The sequence below is a fragment of the Cyprinodon variegatus genome, unplaced genomic scaffold (assembly GCF_000732505.1).
Source record: "Cyprinodon variegatus isolate N-32 unplaced genomic scaffold, C_variegatus-1.0 Scaffold30, whole genome shotgun sequence".
NCBI classification, from domain to species: Eukaryota; Metazoa; Chordata; class Actinopteri; order Cyprinodontiformes; family Cyprinodontidae; genus Cyprinodon; species Cyprinodon variegatus.
Genome location: NW_015150483.1, coordinates 385,828 through 408,103, shown reverse-complemented (window position 1 = coordinate 408,103; position 22,276 = coordinate 385,828). Strand labels below are relative to the sequence as shown.

At 37.5% G+C, this 22,276-nt stretch overlaps 2 protein-coding genes across 2 annotated transcripts in view; both read left to right on the top strand.

The window, feature by feature from the left end:
- Nucleotides 1-2,813: 2,813 nt before the first annotated feature.
- soat1 (sterol O-acyltransferase 1) lies at nt 2,814-10,668 on the top strand. Its single transcript, XM_015399220.1, has 16 exons — nt 2,814-2,938; nt 3,226-3,368; nt 4,886-4,944; nt 5,898-6,046; nt 6,149-6,208; nt 6,360-6,467; nt 6,573-6,858; nt 6,948-7,026; nt 7,303-7,387; nt 7,471-7,516; nt 7,598-7,727; nt 7,806-7,903; nt 7,988-8,086; nt 8,167-8,302; nt 8,381-8,526; nt 9,135-10,668. Exons 2-16 carry the CDS (start codon nt 3,227-3,229, stop codon nt 9,222-9,224), a joined length of 1,713 nt encoding a protein of 570 aa, XP_015254706.1. The 5' UTR covers nt 2,814-2,938; nt 3,226; the 3' UTR covers nt 9,225-10,668.
- A 337-nt stretch (nt 10,669-11,005) lies between these two features.
- Nucleotides 11,006-22,276, top strand: part of abl2 (ABL proto-oncogene 2, non-receptor tyrosine kinase) — a 32,103-nt gene continuing 20,832 nt past the window's right edge. Inside the window, exon 1 of the mRNA XM_015399628.1 lies at nt 11,006-11,593. Within this exon, the coding sequence (XP_015255114.1) occupies nt 11,377-11,593 (217 nt within the window). The 5' untranslated portion in view covers nt 11,006-11,376. The remainder of the gene's footprint in view (nt 11,594-22,276) is intronic.

Here is a 22,276-nt window from a genome sequence, read left to right as displayed (position 1 = left end):
GCAATATATTGTGTGTGTGTGTGTGTGTGTGTGTGTGTGTGTGTGTGTGTGTGTGTGTGTGTGTGTGTGTGTGTGTGTGTTGGGGGGGGGCAAGCAGATTAATCAGAGTTTGATTGTAAAAATATATATATATATATAATATACTGTATATTATCCATATAGTATATGTATTGTATCTATTTATTGTGATGTAAACATTTTTTCTTCATCTTAAATTTATTATGTTTGATCAAACACGTATGTACTATTAAAATGTTTGACTTTTATTTTCTATCCTTCACTTTCATCATACATTAATCTCCTGAATACCGATCTATATTTTGTTTTAAAAGTGTTCACATGATACAGCAGATGCTGAACTTCAAAAATCTAACACTGCTCTTTGCTTCATTGCTTAAACTTTTACTCAGTAAAAATGTAGGGCAAAGTAAAAAAAGGCGCCTTAAGGAAAAGTACAGCACCTCGTATCTCTTACCGTTAATAAAGCAATATCCAACTCGGGAATAAAGATAGTTTATCCCAAGCCTCATATAATTTCCTTTTCTCCTGCAGTCATGCACGGATACACTAGACTGCTAAAAATATTCAGGCAGCATCACACTAGTCTGTATTTTGTTAAACATCCTCAAGTTGAGTTTCATGGAGTTTTAATCTAAATATTTACACACATAATTTGCCCAAAATGTATTGGATCATCCATAGAATGCAGGTATTTTAACCACTTTTACATCCATATATGTGTAAATTCTAACAACTAGACATGCAAACATGTTTTGAAAGTATAAATTTGTGGGGGGAAAAAAAGTAAAGCTACATAGATTCTTTGAATTAGCTTTAACTTAAACATCCAAGGGACAGCAATGAATTACTAAAAGAAAAGAAGAAAATCAGAATTAGCCTCAGAGGTACTAGGATATAGATAATGCAAATTCAGTTGTATGGTTTTAAATTTAGTCTGGTTTTTAACCCTGTTTAAAACCTACTTGAGTTACACCTGACCAAATGATAATAGGTCGTTTTAGAAGCCAACAGGGTCAGCCCATCGGACATGAAGGACATGGTCCCTGTTCTGGCCCCTGTACTAAAAATACATTGCAAAAATTAAATCTAAGTAAGTCTGTTTTCCTAAATTAAGTGCAATTTTCCCTTGATCTAAGCCTGTTTGCTAGCACAATAAGATGGTAAATTTAGTCTAGAAGCACCATTGTACATGATAAGGGATTTATCTCATTCAGTGGGAATTTATTTCATCTATTTAGGAAGTGAGATGTAATTAAGAATCTTGCAGGTGCGTTTTACACTTTGGGGATGCTACCTACCTTTTTAAAAATATTTTATGTGTTTCATGTGTTTTTATGTGTGAAGTGTGAATGTGTGTGTGAAATGTGTACTACTACTGCACAAAAATTTCCCATAGTGGGAAAAATAAAAGCTACTGAACCAGAGGCGTAGTCAGAAATTTTTTATAAGGGTGGCCAGGCAATAACCAATGTACACTGAGGGGTGACCGAAAGTGGAGAGGCACTAGAACCTCACGGTAAATCTGTAATGTTCCAACTGGGAAATGAATGAGCAAAACATCCATATTTAGATGTGACACCATCCTGGAGAGAAATATCAACTGTGCTGCTACCATCAACACCCTTGTTTATAGATGCTGGAGATCGGCCTGTTTTCCAGTGTAGTCCTGTTTCTCTGACCATGACTGGCTGGATGTGCCCTCTTCATCCTCTGACATGGGAGCTGGCTTGGAGCTCGTCTGCCTGGCTGTGTGTTTCCTGGACGGGGCCGCCTTTTACAGCTGCTTTTTGTATCTCTGCTTCTGTCTCCTTGAACCCCAGTCGGCCTCGGCAGATGGCCGCTCACACTGAGCTTGGTTCTGCTGGAGGTTTCTTCCTGTTAAAAGGAAGTTTTTCCTCTCCACTGTCGCTACAAGCATGCTTAGTGTGAAGGATTGCATTTGAGTCAATGAGTCAATGCAATTAACCTTTTCCTTAGATAGAAAACTTTGAATCAATTTGATTGTATGGTCTGGTGAATTTTAAAGTGTCTTGAGACGACACGTGTTGTGAATTGGCGCTATAGAAATAAACTGAATTGAATTGAAATATTTTCTAAATAAAGACAAGCTATATTTTCTGAAAGCCTTTGCTAACTAATAGACGCATATATTCAAACATCCGTGCTTTCTAGATAAAAGGTATAATGAATAAAATTCTTTCAGGTTTAAGTTTTGGGTGAACATCTTTTCCATTGTCATTACTTAACTACTTTTATCAGTAATCATTCTGCATGAAATTGATATTTACAAGTACAAATATCTAAATAAATTGATTATTAAGTTTTTATTAAAATATTTATCTATGATTTCACTGAAGACTCCTAGATGACTCTTTACTCGATAAAACACAAAATCTATTTCTGCTTGAATTCTGTATTTATCATCTTTAATGTTAGTATATTGATGTGCATAATAAACCACAGTGTTTTTGTTGTCAAGTAATTGTTAATATATAAAAAAAGTAAATGTTTTGAATATTCCACTTGAGAGTATTACTGTTGCCACCATCTGTATTAGAGGGAAATAATTGGTAGGGTGGCCCCCCATCTAGCTCCGCCCCTGTACTGAACTGAGCTAAACTAGAAAGATGACATTTTTCATTCTGAGATGATAAATTGATGATTCGGAGATTTTGGTGTATAGAATGCATTTTTCAATTCAATTCTGTTGAAACACTATTTTTCCTCGTTGCTCATGACGTCAAAAGGAGGAGAGACTTTTGGCCAATCAGCATCGAGGCTCTGACACATCATCTTGTCAGTGTTTGTAAATGAAGTAGCTGAGTTCACGTTGTCGCTATTAGACATCAGACATCTGCTGGCGCTCTGCTCAGTAGCCTGGGAAGCCTCGACAGAGAGGAGCAGCCTGCGGAAGCGAGTAAGTAATGAGCCAAGTGGAAATTTTTTATTCAGTTTCATTCCGCCCGCGGTTGACCACTGAGGGCTAATTTAACTAGCTCTGCCATTTAGACAGAAGCGATAATACTTCAGCAGCTAGGTGGTGATTTAACCTTCTGCTGTGTGGCTAATCAAAGGAGAGTGTGCTTTGTCCGTCCTATAAAATCCTTCTCATTCCTTTGCCTAACATGCTACCCTGGAAAACCCTCCCCAGAGCAACAGCAGTAAATAACTGGAGCCTTTGGGGTTATTTTGTTGTTTCTGTAGGATGGAGGGCGAGAGTGAAAGTTTGCTCAGATCCCGCAGCCGAGCCGCCAACAATCTGCCCGCCTCCTCAGATTTGGATGGAGGTTCTAATCCTGGAAGACATCCGCATGGGAATGGCGATAACCACCATATAACCAGCAATGGTGAGCAGGGGTGAAGCTAGATGGGGGGCCAGGGGTGGCCATGGCCACCCTTAGCCAATCAATCTACCATTTTTCCCCCCTCTAATACAGATGATGGCAGCAGAAATACTCTAAAGTGAAATATTCTTTAAAATTGTTCATATATTACTAACTATTTTTTCATGTATTCATAATTTCTTGACAACAAAAACACTGTGGTTAATTATACACATCAATATACTAACATTAAAGACGATAAGTACAGAATTCATGCTCTTTTCAGAATTAGATTTTGGTATATATGGGGTAAATAAAAAATGATGTGGCTGTGCAAGTCATCCATGAGTCTTCAGTGAAATCATAGATAAATAACTATTTGAATAAAAATGTATTAAATAATCGATTTTATGTAGATATTAGTGGTTGTAAATATCAATTTTATGCAGAGTAATTATCGATAAAAGTAGGTAAGTAATGACAATGGAAAAGATGTTCACCCCAGAACCCTGAAAATATTTTATGCACTATACCTTTTTTCTAGAAACCACAGATGTTTAAATATATGCGTTTATTTGTTGTCAAAGGCTGTAGGAAAGTATAGTTAGTCTTATCTTTGGCTTGACCATGAGGTTCTGGCGCCTATCCGCTTTCGGCCACCCCTCAGTGTACATTGGTTATTGCCTGGCCACCCTTATAAAGATTTTCTGGCTACGCCTCTGATGGTGAGCAAACATGCACAGGTTGTATAGGGGGACATTAACCCCTAACATTAGGTTTTTTTGTTTTTTGGGGATCAGTTATTTTCCAGTGATGGTGTTACAGACCAAAATGTGATGATGTGTTCCTCTTAAGCAAACACTTGTGACCTCTGATACACTTTCATTGTGAAATACATTAGGAAGTGTGATAATGACGTGTTTTAGCAGTAGAAATGTCAGAGCTAGATAAACACAAATCAAATCGATTGAAGCGAGATTATCTAAGTGTAGGAACATTACCTTTGTGAAAAATATTAATTATTAGGGAAACTGTTCTCTTTTGTCCATAAGAGCTCACCTTACGGGGAAAAAATAGCATTTGATGTCCTTAGATTTTTTCTTTTCTTTTACATGACATAATGGTTGGAGTGCAACTTCAGCTGTTACAGTTAGTCACAGTTGACCTAAAAGAAAGCTTGTTGGTCATCAGATCACTGAGAATAGCAATGACCTACAGTAACCTTAGTGAGAATGACTATTTGACATTTTGGGTTTTCCAGTTTTTGTTAGAATTCATTTCAAATGCTTTTTCCCCACATTCAAACTGATCTTAGTTCCACTAAACGGTCTTTTAGTTGTGCTGTCTTTCATGTTAATTGATTCAAAACCTTCCTATCAGGAGCTTTGTTAAAAATTAGGACATGTTTCTATTTCTTTTAGGTGTGCCCACAGAAGGAATCTGCATATATATATATTTATTTATTTTATTTTTTTAATTGTACAGAACAGTTCATATTGTTATTTCTTTAACAACATTTCATTGTGGTGTTCTAATTTCAGGGAAAATTGAAGTGGAGCATGTGATCAGTAGAAAGCTTCAACTCAAAAGGAAAGCAGAGGTTAGTTGGTGGTTGAGCTGCATGATTTATTATTCGTAATCACATTGCCAATATCAGTATGTATGACTTTGCTATCGTAAAAGACTTCCCGGATACATAGAGAAGTGGGGGATGTTTTATGTGGGCTGATATTAGAGGCTCCCATCTCAGGACAATGTTTAACACTGTGTGAGCACTATATGATAGATATTTTATGCTTATTCTGGTCACGGGATGTTATATAAAATACCACACTTAATGGTTTGTTGCTACAAAAAATTATTGGATGTCAAGCCACTGATTTTGAAGCTGTTATGATTAGAAAATGACTCTGAAAAGAGGAAAGAGATTAATGTGGAAGTGCTAATGGTGGGACTGATGACAATAATAAGATTTAAACAACTTTCTTTGTGTGAGATATTTATTTGTCTAAATTTTGATTCTACCTAAAGTCTATGGTCAGTAAAGAGCTACATCATAAATTTGCATCACTGAATGACCACAGACTTTTACTTGTATCCGAAGACTTTATTACAACCACATATTGCACCAAAGATGGTCAGTAATAATACAATATGAACCCAATACTGTTCAAGCAGTTATTCACAAAAGTATTCACTTTACTGTTTGGCTGAATGTTGGAAAAAGAAAATGTTAACCTAATTGAATCTGGTTATCTGTAAACTAACTGAATTAATTCACCAAAAAACAATTTTTTAATAATTGATCTTTTCCAACAGTAAATACTAAATGTTTATGAAACTAAATCATGACCCATGAGTAATATAAGAACAGAGACATTTACTGGACAGATTAATGGAAAAGATGCATTCAGGCTCAAGGTTTAAAAAGTCCATGACTCACTTTGTGAAAGTTGCAGGGACCTGGACAGATGAACCGTTTATGATACCAGGCCTTGATCTAAAAAGGGCCTACCTAAAAAGTTTTCCTTGCATGCTTTTTATTTGATCCAGGGCCTGAAGAATGACATGATGCGACAGTTTGAAAGCCAGGTCCATGATTTTATGGACAGTCTAATTGAAGAGTCAGCTAGCCTCGAGTCCACCCCTCTACCTGCCGCCTTTTCACCTCCTTTGTCCGACAAGGAGAGAAGCAAACTCGGGTACTGCTGCATTTTTCTCGTCAAAGATACACAAATTTATGCAAAAGTCTTCACCTTTAACACTATAAGAGTTTTCCCCTTTCCTTGTGATCCTTTCTGCAGCCACTTTCAGCCTCCCCACGGCCGAGGAAAGCACTTTGTTAGTCGGAGATCCCTGCTAGAGTAAGTCCATACTCGACTATATAAGTCATTCAAATGATATGCTGTGTGATTTGAATGCAGTGTGGTGAGTTGGTTTTCCTGAAGACTGCAACATCTTTCTCATACAGCCACACTGTACAGACGTAGATTTATGATGTGTGTTTTTCCACAGTGAGCTGTTTGAGGTGAACCACATTAGGACCATCTACCACATGTTTATTGCCCTGCTCATTCTCTTTATTCTCAGCACACTTGTGGTAGATTTCCTCGACGAAGGCCGGTAAGGCTGTAAACTGTACTTTCCTTTATCTTCTTCTGATTTTATTTTTTGTTATTTAACCAAACACAATATTAAGAAGAAATCTGCTTATCTTCTTTGCCTCAGACTCGTCTTGGACTTTGACCTGCTGGTCTATGCATTTGGACAGTTCCCTCTAGTGGTTTGCACGTGGCTTTGCATGTTTCTGTCCGTATTGCTGGTTCCTTACACGTTGTTCCATCTGTGGTCACAAAGCCAGTCAGGCTCTCATGGCCAACAGAGGATGTACACTTGGCTGTTTGGTTCTGCATTCCTGGTCTATCAAGGCCTGGGTTTGGGTTTCCTCCCAACATATGTGGTTCTGACCAACGGTTTACCACCTGCTTCCTGCTTCATCGTCATCATAGAGCAGGTAGGTGATCCAATGGAAGTGGGGTTATTTTTAATCATGGTTGATGCTTGATTGTGCAACTTTTCACACGGATATTTATTTTGTCTCAGGTTCGTCTAATGATGAAAGCCCACTCCTTTGTCAGAGAGAATGTGCCAAGGGTCCTGACTTGGGCAAAAGAGAAGACGGGTATAACACAATTTCACTTAAACTTGATAGCCACAGAAATTACACAATAGCCTTCTTATAAGATGGATTGTATTTAAGGGTATCAAGGTAAAGGGGTACTGAACAGACTGCATGTCACACACAGCTTATTTGGGTTTCTCTGTTACACAAACCCCTCAATTCATTTTGAAAATGTTAAAGGGATATGAATACTTTTGCAAACAGCTGTACAGATGCTTCCCATTTCAGTTTCTCACTCTGTACTCTCCCCTTGTCATTTCAAACGCTCGTTTAAAGGCCATGGTCCTGTGGTTCCTCAAGTTTCCCAGTATCTATACTTCCTCTTTGCACCCACTCTTATTTACAGAGACAAGTACCCCAGGTAAATATCCTCTATTAAATATTTTTCTAGTTTCATTTGTGATTTCTTTTTAGGCCCAAACCAAATAATTTTCTTTCCACCAGAAACCCGGTGACCAGATGGGGCTATGTTGCCACGAAGTTACTACAGGTACAGTATCATGTTGCCCTTGCATGATATTGTAGTGATAGTGCATTTTTCTAACATTTCCACCTTCTCTATGCATCACAGGTTCTTGGCTGTCTGTTTTATGCCTATTACGTGTTTGTGCGGCTGTGCATCCCACAGTTTCGTAGCATCAGTCTGCAGCTGTTCAATCTGCGCGCCATGGTCCTTTGCGTCTTTAACTCTATACTGCCAGGTAAATTTACCCTCACCTGCTTGGGGTATAATGTTTATAAACTCTGACTTGTTTTTTTTTTTTTTGTGTTCATCTCAGGAGTTTTGGTTCTTCTATTGGGTTTTTTTGCCTTTCTCCACTGCTGGCTCAATGCTTTTGCTGAGATGCTTCGCTTTGCAGACAGGATGTTTTACAAGGTATTGCCATCACTCTTTGCGACAAATAGTTACACATGCACTGAAATCATGCGTTTTAAATAATTTTTGAATTAAAAACTGTAGGACTGGTGGAACTCGACATCTTATGCCAATTACTACCGCACCTGGAACGTGGTGGTCCACGACTGGCTGTATTACTACGTTTACAGGGACTTCCTGTTGGTGAGTGTGCTTTTCTGTTGAAATCCAGAGCACTTTACAATGATGGAATCTGTTCTGATCAGATTTTACTGCCTTTACAGATATCTGAGAAGCGTTTCCGACCAGCTGCCATGCTTTTTGTGTTCACGGTGTCCGCAGTGGTCCATGAATACATTCTAGCAGTGAGCTTCGGATTCTTCTATCCGGTGCTTTTCTGCCTCTTCATGTGCTTTGGAAGTAAGGGGGTTGATATGCAGTGCATTTATCTCAATTTTGTTTACAAAACCAATTTTTAAATTAATTTCCTTCCTACAGTGATGTTCAACTTTATTCTCCACGATCAGAGGAAAGGCCCAATTTGGAACATTTTAATGTGGACGTCCCTGTTTCTGGGTCAAGGGGTCATAATGTGTCTATACTCTCAAGAGTGGTATGCCAGACGCTACTGTCCACTTAAGGAGGTAATGCAGAGCATTTAAAACTATAAATTGTTAAATCTATATATTGCGTAGCCACAAAGTTCAATGTTTTATTGGGATACTGGAAATATGAGTTAGGGAGGGGATTGTGCATGATTTTTCAAAGCTTTACATTAGTTTAGCTTTATGGAAAGTTTTTTTTTTGGAAAGTGTTTTTAACAGTTTCAGTGGGATTTAACTCTAGTCTTTGACTGGGCCATTCTAATCCATTAAAAAGGCCAGGGGTGCCTGCATCCCTGCAACTAAAACAAAAATGACCCTCATTAGTTCTACTAACGAGGCATTTGTCTGGTTTAGGAAACAAATTAGTCTAAGAGATCTCATAGATTAATCATATTACATCTAAAAGCAGTTTGTAACAGTGGATTTTATTTAGAAGTGTCGAAGCAGAAGGTCATCCAGCATTTTCCTTCATTATAATTGTGTTCTACTTTTTTTTTGCCCCATCCATCCTCTACAATCTCAATAAAAGAAAACATTAAAGTTTCTTTTTCCATAAGTTTGAAGCAGTTTAAGAAGTATGAACAATTTACACGTGTGACAGGAAGGTGGATTATTGTACAGCTATTTATTATGCCTTTCTGTTTCAGGCTTCATTCTTTGATTTTGTGAAGCCTCGCTCCTGGAGCTGTCAGAGAGGTCCGATGGCTCTGTCCGATAAGATGAAATGGGACTATTGAGAAAGACATCATCAGTCAACATGGACTACACCAGCTCATCTCTCACTGTTCTTTATTTATTGCATTATGATTTAAGTCTTACAGTGTATGAATGTATGGAGGAGGGTTAGAGGTGCCTTATTTATTGAGTTTTCCGTTGCCAATGTTCAAGAGAAATGTATAAAAAAAACTTGGCAGTGCCAACTTGAATATTCTTCATCATGGGTCCCTATTGATTCGGTCTCATTTTGAAACTGCTCCTTGTGCAAATAATGACGTGGCAGCTTAATACAAACATTACACAATGAACACGTTATCCACATCTTCTGTAATAGCTGATGTTCAACAAGGCAGCATGTTGTTGCTTGTTAAAAATGAAATCGGTGAGTTATCCTGCAAGAACTACTGTAATAACATCACCAGACAGATTTTTTTTTTTCAAGTGTCTGAAATTGTATCAAAACAAGAAACGTTGCAGGATACTCATTTACTACTAAGATATTTTTCAGGCTGATGAAGCACAACTGAACTAATCTGTTCCTCTAATAAAGCCACAACGTATAGATACTTTGGTTACCTAAATGATAAATTTGTAAAACCCAAGGATTTACCGAGTATTGAGATGTGAAGGTTCTGTAACTGCTGATATTTTACTGAATGTATTCTATATTAATATAAGTACTTGGAAGATATTGAGGTTCTATAAGATAATTGAAAATGAGTAATTTGATATTCTTTGTATATGGTAAATATTCAGAGTTCTATATAATGACTTCCTAATGAAACGGTTACAAAATCTGTCATAATTGCAGCTGGCTGCTTAAATGTCACAACAATGTAATACTCATTATTGCAATTTCTGATTACCTTCAAATTATTGTTTTGTAATCAAAGTCCTACAATGATGCACTTTACTGTCATAAAAGTATGTAATTTACTCTCCCTTTGGTGTTGAAGTGATGTTTTAAGGGTATTTGATACATTATTTGGCTGTGAAGTTTACATGTTTGGATATTTGTGAAAATGTTGCATAACTGATGTAGAAACCAGCAATGCAGAAACAGAGAATTTCACAAGAAAGACCAGATCAACCACTAGGTGACGCACTAGTTAAAGTTTTAACCTTTTCTTTTTTTTAATTGCTCATTTGAATCAGAACAGATTCCCTAGATTCTTAAACTATGAGATTAAAAACACTATTAAGTTTATTTTTCATCTTGTACAGATTGAAAATGTTCAAGTTTCTGCTCGATTTTCTGCAGATTCTAACACTTTGTAAAGGTGCCACTAAGCAGCAAAGTAGTGTTTATATTCTGGACAGTAGAAATCTATTTACATTATGTTAGTTTTGCCTTTAGTTTGATTATCATTGATGGGTTTTTTAACCTATATTGATCCCTGTAATTCTCCAACAAAATGTATCTGAAGAATTACCATACATTTTCTTTTAATGCTGCTTACTATATAAATTTATATAAAACATGTTGGCAACAAGAACCGTTCTTTGGATTCGTCTCTAATACATTTGTATCTTGTTTTTTATGTATTTATAAAAGATATCCACATTTTCAGATTTGTATTCTGATTTACCCTTTAATCGTCTCCTGATAATAAAAATCCAAGTATCTCATTTTTTTAAGTGGCTGGGGGGAAAATGAATTTGTCCCTTTCCTTTTAAGTATTTTAATGATCTTTTGATCAAGCAGCCTGCATGGCCACTCCTGGAGCAGGCAGGTATTGGAGCTGACAGGGGGCCCAGGCGAGCCCCCCGCCTTGTGGAACACATCCTCTATTCTGCGGTAAAGATGGCGGCGTCAGAGGGGGCGCGCAGCGGTTCGACAACGGCTAAACCACTGAGATTCGCTCCGCTTTGACTGGGTTCATTCTTCTGGTAGTTTTAATTTCCTATTATAATTTATCTGGACCACCCAGAGAGAGAACATCGCTGTCACGCACCAGGGTTGGGGTTTTTATTGTTAGAGGCAGCCTGGGTGGGTTTCAGAGGTAGCCCGCTATCGTTAGCCGAGCGAGCTAACAGGCTAGTTCACAGAGAAACACCGGAGAGAGGATTCGGGTTAGGCCGCGGCAGCTTCGGGGGAATGTGAACCGTAGGGACACTGTCGGGGGAGGTTTGCTTGCTTGGTCCCAGACATCCTCACACCAAAGTACCGGAATGGGACAGCAGGTCGGCCGCGTCGGTGAGGTTACATCGACCGGACTCCAGCCGCCACCGACCCACGCGTCCCAACCACACCAGGGGAAGGGGAGCCGGGGGAGCGTCGCCGGGAGGAGACCCCGGGAACCCGGCTGCAGCACCGGGATGCCCCCGGGCAGGACAGCCGTGGCCATCGCCCCCGACCCAGCGATAAATATATTCACGCAGCATTCAGGTAAAAATGTAGCCATATTTGTAAAACTAATGGTGTGTGTTTTTGTTTTTCTCCCATATATTTGTTTGCTGCTATTAAATCACTGCTAGCATTTTCAAGCTATTTGTCATCGACGCTTTAGCGGATCTAGCTGAGGTTTGCAATCTTAGCCTCAAATACATCCTCTATTCACTTCTGCTTTATTGTATCTGTCTATAAGCGCGAACATTAGGAAGTTATTCCCCTATAGCATGTTTGGGCTTGTGGTGTCACGATTCTTTAAACTGCAAAGCGTGAAAAGAGCTAGATCAGTTCAGTGCTTGCTGCTGCAGGACGTTCGCCACTATAGTTTTTCGGATATCTGGTTAGGAAACGCTGAAATTGCCTCCGGAGGTTGACATGCAATTCTCTTCTAAACACACAATAGGAGCCACATACCGCAGGCTCATATTACAATAACCAGCGGTTTAAAAGGCTCGCTTAATAACGCGTACAGTTCCTTTGTAAAACTGATCTTAAATGTATATGTAAGGATAAAGCTTTTCAAATATTAAGATGATGTACCTTTAACACAATGTATAAATCTTAGATTAACCGTGTTTTGCAAAGGTCGTTTTTAGACCTCTGACTTAGAACCACAGCTTTGTCAGATTTTTGCCGCAGGGCTTGTTTTGTTCCTTTGGCACTGATTTCTACATATAGATCTTGTCTGCAGATGCCTCCATCAGGGGGTTTCTTTGAAGTTTCACGTGCAAATTTAAATAGAAAAACTACCCAGGTTCTTTGGTAGAGGTAGTTCTTTACAATAAAATATAAATAATTATTAAAGTAGCACAAAAGACTAAATTAACTAGGTATGAGGGGGATTCAAAAGGTAATGCCCCTGACACACTTCCAGATGTTTGATCCAGCTGAAATTTTGCATGTAAGGTTATTTAAATCTCTATAGATTGAGTAGCAAATTACAGCTCTGAACTATTTGTGGTTTCTGACTTTTTGAACTGAGTAAAGTCCGTAATGGAGCCTGTTGAGTGTCGAACAGTGATTCGGTTTTTCTATTTGAAAAGACTCACACCACCGGAGTCTTTTGATGAAAATAAAGTAACTTATGTTTATGATGCCAGTTAAATGGCCTTGCAAAACGTTTTACAAGGTTATATTATTGGACATTATCACTATGTTACTTTCATTTGATCAAAAGTCTCACGTGGTGTGCTACGTTTCAAATGCAAAAACACCTGTAAATCAGAAACCACAAATAGTTCAGAGTTGTAAATTGCTATTTAAGATATAGAGATTTAAATAATTTCACATGCAAAATTTCAGGTCAATCAAACATCACAAAGTGGGTCAGGGGCATTACTTATTGAACAACCCTCGTAGCAGTATTGCTCATCGGAACATTTAGATTTTTTTTTTTTTTTATTGTAGATCAACTGTCAGTATCTAATTTTGAATAGTTTGATTATGGTCTCTGGTTATTTTCTCAAATTGGAGGAATTTTCAATTTGAACTCCAGGAAAACGGTTTATTCTTTAGGTGGTACAGATGTTATCATTCTAAAGACGGAGATGCACCGATTTTTTTTTTTTATACTGATACCTGGGCTTAATGTATCCGATACCAATCTAATTCCACTGTTGAATGAATTAACTATATACCTTGCCATGTGATTTAAGATTTTAGTCTTGAAATAAAACCTTGTTACAATAACGTTACCAAATAAACAAAGCTATAAATGTACTTAATATTATTTGTTAATGAATAATCAGCAAAAAATTTGCACTGAATTGGATATCGGATATCAAATCTCCGATATCCAATCAGTCTAATTGGTCAAAATCTGAGCCTGTATCTGATCAAGGTAGTGCATCAGTGGATCTCTTTTTTTTATAGAAAAAAACAAAACGATAAGATTCCTCTGAAAAAAGGTTTAATTTTTCACTATTGTAGAAGCACAACCTTTTCCTTAACATCCTTGTTACTAAATTTGATTGCTCAAAGAGGTAGCCTTGTGCAAAGATTTAAAAAGAAAAAAAAAAACTACTGGCATGATTTCCATAGTTTCCATTCATGTCCCAGACCCAGCCAGTTAGGACACATTGAAAGTGCAACCTTTTGGGAATGGAAAGCATTTTCACTTCCTGGCTCTAGTGTCTCAGAAGTAACAGTCCCTTCAGACCGTTAGACAAGTGCTCTCTGAGTGTAGCCCGGCGGGCTCTCGGCACTGTTCTGTTTCCTCCAGTGTTGTAGGGTGAGAGTAGCCTTTTTATAGCTATCAGGATGCAATCACATAGCCTCTCTGCAAAGAGACTGCAACTCCTCAAAGCACACAATTATAGAACAAAGGCTCTCTTAGTGGCGAAGCTAGCTTACTGTGCACTCAGCACTCTAATGCATATCAAATTTATGTTATGGTAGCTTAATAAACTAGTTTGAATTTAGCATTATTTCACCCCTCTTATAAGTCAACTTTTGTTTTCTTTTGTTAAGGATATAGATTTCAGTTTGGGCTACAGCAAATTGATATCTTCATGGGTTTGATAGCTTTACTATCTGCTGTTTTTGTCACAAACACCAGTTAAATGAACCCTCAATTTAAGATGACCAGCATATATTTATGATGATGGCAATTTATGTAAAACGGGATAAATAAATAAAAATCTCTTTCACCAATTAATGTCTAAAGTGATAAAGTCGACTGTTTTTACTTACCATGTGATTATATTAATAGTGTAGCCTGACCAGGTTTGTCACACAGTAAAAGGCAGGTTAAAAATTAGTAAAATTCAATTCAACAATTCTTAATAAAAGAAATTTAAGAACAACTTAAATGTAAAAATTGTATTGACTCATTGAAACAGGTTTAAAATAAAAGATTAATACAGTCAATTTTTGACAGTTTCCTTATGTAGTAGCTGTAATAATTCAGTAAAATTGAATTCTGATTAGTTTGTATGGTAATTAATCGGAATATATATGGTCTTGAGAAATGTTATATGCTTTGATTTCAATTACCTTATTTTCACGACCATAAGGCGCACCGTACTAAAAGGCGCAGTCTCAGTTATGTGTGCCATTTCTGTATTTAACAAACACATAAGGCGCACCGGATTATAGGGCGCGTTTTTTTATATACAGGTACATGTCCTCTACTACGTTTAAATACCTCTACTGCGTATTTAAAAATAGAGCGGGAGCAAAACTGAGTATCTTTGTGCTTTATTCATGTATTAATTACAAAGTATTAATCAAACCTGGGAGCTGGCCTTGAGACAGACACATCGCTGATGACACAGAGCACTGTGATCACTCCTCTGAAACAGTTTATTGACACATAAATTAACTTAAAATGCAGTAATCTACCAGCAGAATATGTTACCTTTTATTATCCTGGTGCCTGCAGTTTAGATTGTACCAGTTAGTTCTGACGAGGGCTGCAGGCACCAGGATAATAAAAGCGAACATATTCTGTCGGCAGGTTAAGTTAATTTAGGCGTCAATAAACTGTTTCAGAGGAGCAATCACAGCACTCTTATATGTGTATCATCAGCAATGTGTCTGTCTCGCTGTCAGCTCCCAGATCAGCTTCTCTGATTGGTTGATGTGGCGCGTCCAGCAGCAAAACTTCAATTTGTCCATCTCGAGCAGCAGCAGCACTTTGGCGGTGCGTCAAGCGCGTCAGATGCTTAAACCCTCCTGACGCGCTGCGCCTGCTGCTCAAAACGTGCTGCGGGACCTTTTGCTGCGCCTATATGCGCGTCAACCATTGACTTTGCATGTAAACTCGCTGCTTCTGCTGCACCTGCTGCAGATTAACAGTAATGGTGATGAGTGGAAAAAAAACACCTGGTCTCCTTACATTCACCTCCCTCAGCCACTCTTTCATCATCTCCTCAATGAGGAGATGAGGAGTTCTGCATAAAGCACATACCTGTTCTTTTACACATAATCCACGCCCACACTTCCCCCTTTAATATTCTCATGGCGGTCTCAAAAGTCCGCATTAACAACACACATAGGGCGCGGTGCACATTTTGAGGGAAAAAGAAAGACGTTTATATGCGCCTTATAGTCGTGAAAATACGGTAAGCTGTTACACTAATGGGTTGTCCTCCAATGGTGCTTTGGGCCCTTTTTGAAAGTCTTTTTGAGTTCATTTTTAGTTTGAATTTGAACTGCAAAACTGTTTTTTTTTTTTTTTTTCAACACCCTGGTTTCATGTGTTTTTTCTTGAATTAACATTTGATCCCCCTATAAAACTAATGATGCTTTTAAGATCCTGTCTTTGATTAGCCTCTGTTAATAACAATGACCATGTTGCCTACCAAGAGTTGCATCTGTTTTCAGTCAGCTCGTGGTTAGCTTGTCATCCCTGTCTTCTCATCTTATTTACCTGTTAAATACAGAGCTGGTTGGCTCAAAACCACTGAGCTGACAAAGAGCAGACCACTCTGCTGATTCGAAGGGAGGCAGTCAGACGGCACCCTCTTGGCAAATTGATTGGATTGTTATTGGTGGCTCATGCCCTGCGACATATCGATGGTTTCACTCCTTTTGCACTGTCAGGATTTTAGACATCTCCATTCCTGCAATGGGTTCATCTGATATTCTCATTGCGGTGCTGGCAGACCTCTGTTATTGTGAAAAAGTTAAACCGGTCCTAAAATTAGTTAACTACTTTTTTCCATTGTTCATGTTCAGAAAAGTTTAATAAAAAACCTAAATTGGTTTCTAGATCATTTTGATGGGCTAGATAGTTGCAAAAATGACATAAAAACAGTATAAAATATGGCTGGAGGGTGTTTTAAAAAGATAATACCAAGAGACAAGATTATAACTTAAATAGATAATAGAAATTGGGGCAGATGAGTGGATTTGCATTTTTAATATTCTGGCTGTATTACTGGGGAGGCAGGTGAATCCAGCTCTCCCTAAAGTAGGTCTACTACTCTGTTATGTCGACCCAGAGGAAAGGAGGGATTTCCAGATCGGGGTTTTTAACAACCTAAGCTGATTTGCATCGTGGGTGAAATTAGATTAGACACAAATCCACTTTTCTATTGACTCTATGGCCTCAGGCCCAACTGGAGGGATGTGTATAACCAGCAGTGTATTATCAGGGTAAAGGATATTCAATCACTGCACTGGCTACTGGGCAAAATTCTAACTGGCTTTATTGGTTGATATACCGCTGGTACTGATAAGATATGGATAAAAACACACCTGCATTTAACTAATAGCTGACATAAGCTACTGTATTTCAGGAATTAGGGCAAAATGGGTGTGCCCACCTGCTTAGTTAAATTAGTACCATGTTGTTTGTCAGTGATCACACACTTGCAAGATGATGACACCTCACTTTTATATTTATTTATCTTTTATATCTCATAGGCATGAGCAGGCAGTCTGTTGTTGTGGAAAACTAAATACGTACATGAAAATGTATGTATTTATATACTCCTTGATTTAATTAGTTCAAAGACATTGTCGAATATATAGTTCTCCAGTTGCAAAAAATCTATTTTTGTCTTGATCTTGTTTTTGATGTTGCATAAAATTATAGAAAATTAGAATAAACTCACAAAGTTTAGGATTTTTTTAGGCAAATGTAAGCTTTTTTTTTATTTTGTTTTTTTTTAGCTTACCTATCCTTCTTTGTATACTAGTCATTGCTCTCATTCACTTTAAACTGCACTTCAGTTGATCTTTTAAAAAATAATTCTAGTGATACCCCTGTTGAAGTCTGTTTGCTGCCTTTTGTTGCCCCAATTGAAAATCTATAAAATGTGAGTTTTTTTAACTGCTAAAACATAAAAAAGATTTAATTATACTCTTAAGCAAAACCTTTTGAACCTTTGGGCTTTTGAGCAGTGTAAAACGATGCACATATCAACAGGTTCTGCATTAGGCTTCCTTTTTTTTTCTTTTTTTTTGTGTTTTTTTGGTATTATTACCAGGATGAAATTAACAAATGTTGAACAATTATTAATTTCTAAATTAACCTTCTAGTAAGACATTCAAGTTAAATAATCCAATAATAAGCCAATAATTGGTATTAAATGAAATTCTTAAATTAACTGAATGTTAACCATCGGATATCATGTGACTGAACTGTATCTGTGTATGACTTTCAGTCATAAAAGACAGCTGGTCCTTAAAAATTATTTGTCCCATAAAGCAGCATTTCCCTTTGGGTATGGGAAGCCTCGATCACACACTCAGCATACAACTCCCTGTAGCACAGCGGAAAAGTTGGATAAAATAATCCAACTAACATGTTGCCATTCTTTTGCAACTCAGCAATATCTTTACAAATTGAGGAAGATTTCATGGACTTTGCAGTTAGTGTAGCTAAATTGAAGATGAGTCGAAGAAGATTCAGACTATTTCTGATCAGTATCTCCTGCTGGCCTCCATGTTTGCAGGCTGCAGCTCTTTTACTAATAACAAATGCTGCGTTGTGTTTTGAAAACCCTCGGAGTACTCATGTGATTGGCTAAGGAACCAGGAAGAAAAAATGAGCTACACTTTGCCTCAATGTTTTTCCACTCCGTAAATTCAGTCTCCATAGATGACTAAATGTTTAGAGGTAATATTTCTTCCATCCTGGGTGACAAATTCGATTTTCTTTTTTTGGTGTAATTTAACACTAAAATTGATTTTTGTGTATAAAAAAAAAGTGAAACTCCTCATCCTTTCGGTCATTACTGGTTCAAACTGCACCAAATCATGTGACAGGATGAGCAGGCGATTGAGGCTGTACTGTTCTTTAGTGCTGCTTAGTGAGCTGAATGGGATTTATAGTGCCCAGCACTGAATGAAATATAGGCAGAGCAATGTGTTTGTTTTTTAAATAGGGATTCAGTACATTCAATTTTGTCAGCAATCTTCCCAGCATTAACATAATTGGTTAAATTGACAGATCAGTGCAGAGCTGCCTGTTAAAAAAGTTTGCTTGGTTCTTTGGCATTACTTTACAACTGTGGATGTCTTATGGAAACTGAAAGGAGGAGCTAGCTTCAGTGTCCTTCGTTTCACTCGAGGCCGGTCAGCTCTGAATCTATAAAGCTTTAAACTTTGTTAAAAACCTACTGCCATGATGGACATCTATTCTTATTTTCAGGAGAAAAAACTGTACTCTAAATTATCTAATCACAAATGCTTTGTGCCAAATATGTCATAAATCAGAGTGAATAAATGTGCAATAATTAAAAGTTTAAAGGTTTGCCTCTTCTAAACTCTGAAAGATTTACTAAACGCATGGTCTAGTATCTTAGCCCGCAGTTACAGCCATAAGGCTTTGCATCTGCTACGGGTTGACTTTAATTGATAGTTCCCTAAACTGCAGAGCTAGTGTTTGTTGGTTGGCTTCAGCTCTGTTGTTTTTATCATTAAGAGTTGGGATTATTCAAAACACTTGATGACTGGCGATGCAGATTGTAAAGCAATGCTTCCATCTGTCAGCCTGAAAACACCCGAGGGGCTTAAACTTCACTGGAGAGTCTAGCCAATGTATTTGTAGTGGCCTCCAGTTTTCAGTCTTACCCTGTGGTAGTGTTTCAGGAGAGGAGCTGGATCCAGGCAGAGAGAAGCAGTGTCTGTGCCAAGTCTGTTAAGTACTGGTTGGCTTCCAGGATGAGCACTGTACTGCCTGCGTTATCGCTGCTGCTTATCTTGTGGGTTCGAGGCTAAGGACTTGACTGGAAATGCACTCTTCCTTGCATTTATTGAAGCCTCTGGCACAGATTTGCAAAACTATTTAGACTGTTTTATGGTTTAACTCTTTTTTTATTTTATTTTTTTTTATATTAATGAGAATGAAGTTGTGCAGCTTTTGTTAGGGATTATCCAGCAAGTCTGGCTTCCAATAATCATCCAACAAGCTGATCATTTAGACACCCTTTAATCTGGTCACTGTGGCTTTACTGCCGTCAAACATTCAGTGAGATGTTTGTGATTATTCCCACATAGAAGGAGCCCCATATGTTAATTTAAAAATTTTTTCCAATGATCTGAGCAATTAAAATGTTTGATGTCAGTCGGCCAGAGATCAGTTTACCAACTAATCAGTTATCAGGATGTTGTTTTTGTACTGGGTTTTTATTTTCTATATGTATATTTTCTATATGTAACAAACTGTAACTTGGAAAGTAAATTTTTAAATAACCTTTTGCTTCCCTTTGCTAAAGCACATAATGAAAGTGTGCTACAACTTACATTACAAAGCCCATCATTAGACTGACTCTCTTGTAACAAGGATGATTTTGATTTGTAAGGTGAAGAGATAAAATAATTTCACGTTTTTAGCACATGGCCATGAAAAAATATATATATTTAAACATTATTAAAGATTAAAATAAAGCATTAAAGCATATATTTATTTAGGGTTACAATGGTTTTACCAATTTGATATATGGCTAAAGGTGCATTCAAATTTTCCCTTTAAAATGGAAATGTTGACACTTTTTATTCTACTAAATTATGCTTTACTCGTTGATTTCCATACCTGCTACAGTCCTTGTTCCAAATTGTTCTTATTAGACTTCCGCTTGTGTTGTGTGAATTTGTTATAGTAAAAACCCTGTCTGGAGCAGTTTAGATTCTAAAGCAGGATCTTCTTTTTATTCATGGCCGCTCACATCCCAGCCAATTCTACAGGTGCAGTGCTGGACCCAGCTATTACACTCCTAAACCTATAGCTCAGCCCCTGAACTATCTTTTTGGCTGGTCGCCATTATAACATCACCTAGCAAAGATAAAACAGACCCCTGGTAGAGGCACAGAGAGCAGCCTCCCTCCTCATACATTGGAGAAGTTCTGAAAGCTTTCAAAAGCACAGCTGCTTATTGGTATTTCACAGGCCATGGCCCACAGAAGCTACCTGCTTTATCAATGTGGTAAAGTAGAAAAGTTTTTTTTCAAAGCATTTTACTTTGCTTTATTGAGATATAGCATAATATCAATAAAGGGTCCAAAATGAGGTTATTACTCAACGGTGTAGGTACCGGATCTGCTCGGATGGTCAGTTTTGCTCAGGGCCCTGTCCCTTCTTATGACGCATCATATGGAAACGCCAACCGAACAAATTGTGTTGGAACTGATTCTTAAGAAGGAGATCTCTTCTTGAGTTTCATCTACGATCTAAAGCAGCTGAAAGTAGAAAACAATTATTCATGCCTTCTATGGCAGCTGTGCCATCTAACAAGGTGATTAAAAAAACAAACAATTCTCAGTGCTTCTTATTCTTTTTATTAAACTCTGAGGGCAGTGGAGGACAAATTGAACATCTTAAAAAATGACTTTCGTAGAGATTTTAGGCAAAGAAAACAAGTTATTCTACATGTACAAAAATAACTGTTGTTGTTGCCACAAAGTTAAAAGTAGTGAAGCTTAATATTGCTAACTGACTGAGCTAAAGGAGGTTAACCTGTTAGCTAATGAGCACAGCTAACGACAGTGCTACCCAGCTCTCTCCCTCTTTATCATGGTCTTGCTTTGTTAACCATACGCAGATTTCTTCAGCTGTTTTATCAGTCAGGTTAAACTTCATCAGTCATTAGACACACTAACATTACAGATGCTCCTGACTCTGCACACGGATGCTGCATTGTTATCGTTGTCTGGGCAACCACAATGTTTTATGTTGTGGGACAATGTTCAGGTAATCATATAGCATTATGTCACCGGCATGCGCAGGGCCCGAGCAGATCTGGTACCTACGGCAAGTGGATCAAAAGATAAAATTATTTACTGGGCATCGTAAGCATATTTTTACCAGCCAGAAAAAAAATAAATACATTTTCTCATTAATTTGAACATTATTTCACTAAGGCATTATATTAAATTCAAACAAAGTTATTGTAAAAGTTAATGCAGCTCTCTTGAATAAAGTTGTAATTTAGAATTTCAATAAATTTAATTCTCAAAAAGAAGAAAATGCTAAATACTTTTATTTAATCAAGGGGCCATAAATGAAAACATTAAAATTAAAAGCAAACATTTTTCACTTTTTATGTTTTTTTTTTATGTCCTTTAATAACAGCAAAGACTTTTTGTCCAATGGCATGGGCAGTGCAAAACAATATTTTCTTTTTTGTGTGTTTGCTTCGGTTGTGTCTGTCGCGTTCCGGTTAAGTTTTGTGTGCCATTTACACTTAACAGTTACCTCAGTTACCGTGCTCGGACTGATGGGCATGGTTTCAAAAGGGTAGTTTAAATGGGACTAATGTTGCCTATATCAATTCCACATAATAGTGAGGAGAGGATGTGTCAGAAACGGCATTCATTATAAAGGTTTTTATTACCAGATATGCATTATTTTCTGTTCTATTTATGGGTCCACTTTTTGAAATGGCAGACACATAATGTAAATAAGTTTAGATAAGTATAAGATTACAGAAGAACATACTCATATACTGGAGCCCGTATAGTAGATCTCCACAGACGTTTTCATCCTCTCTGTGTGAGAATCATAATTGCTGTAACGAGGCTGCAAGAAATTTGACTCATTGTAACCTTTTTATTACAAGTGTAATCAGTGTAATTTTCTACTTTATGTGCACACATTTTAAAATGGCAAGCATGGGTGTAGATGAGCTGAAAATAAAACTTTACTGCAGAATTTACTCATACAGCTGGTCTCTGCAGTGTCAAAGTGAGAACTGTTTTCTGAACATTTTGGTCTGGCAAATAGGCGAAAAA

Excerpts from the sequence above, each read along its gene's own strand:
- soat1 (XM_015399220.1), top strand. The coding sequence starts at position 3,227 with ATGGAGGGCGAGAGTGAAAGTTTGCTCAGATCCCGCAGCCGAGCCGCC. Across the intron at positions 6,047-6,148 it reads AAGGAGAGAAGCAAACTCGG|CCACTTTCAGCCTCCCCACG; the intron begins GTACTGCTGCAT and ends TCCTTTCTGCAG. Across the intron at positions 8,527-9,134 it reads GCTACTGTCCACTTAAGGAG|GCTTCATTCTTTGATTTTGT; the intron begins GTAATGCAGAGC and ends TTTCTGTTTCAG.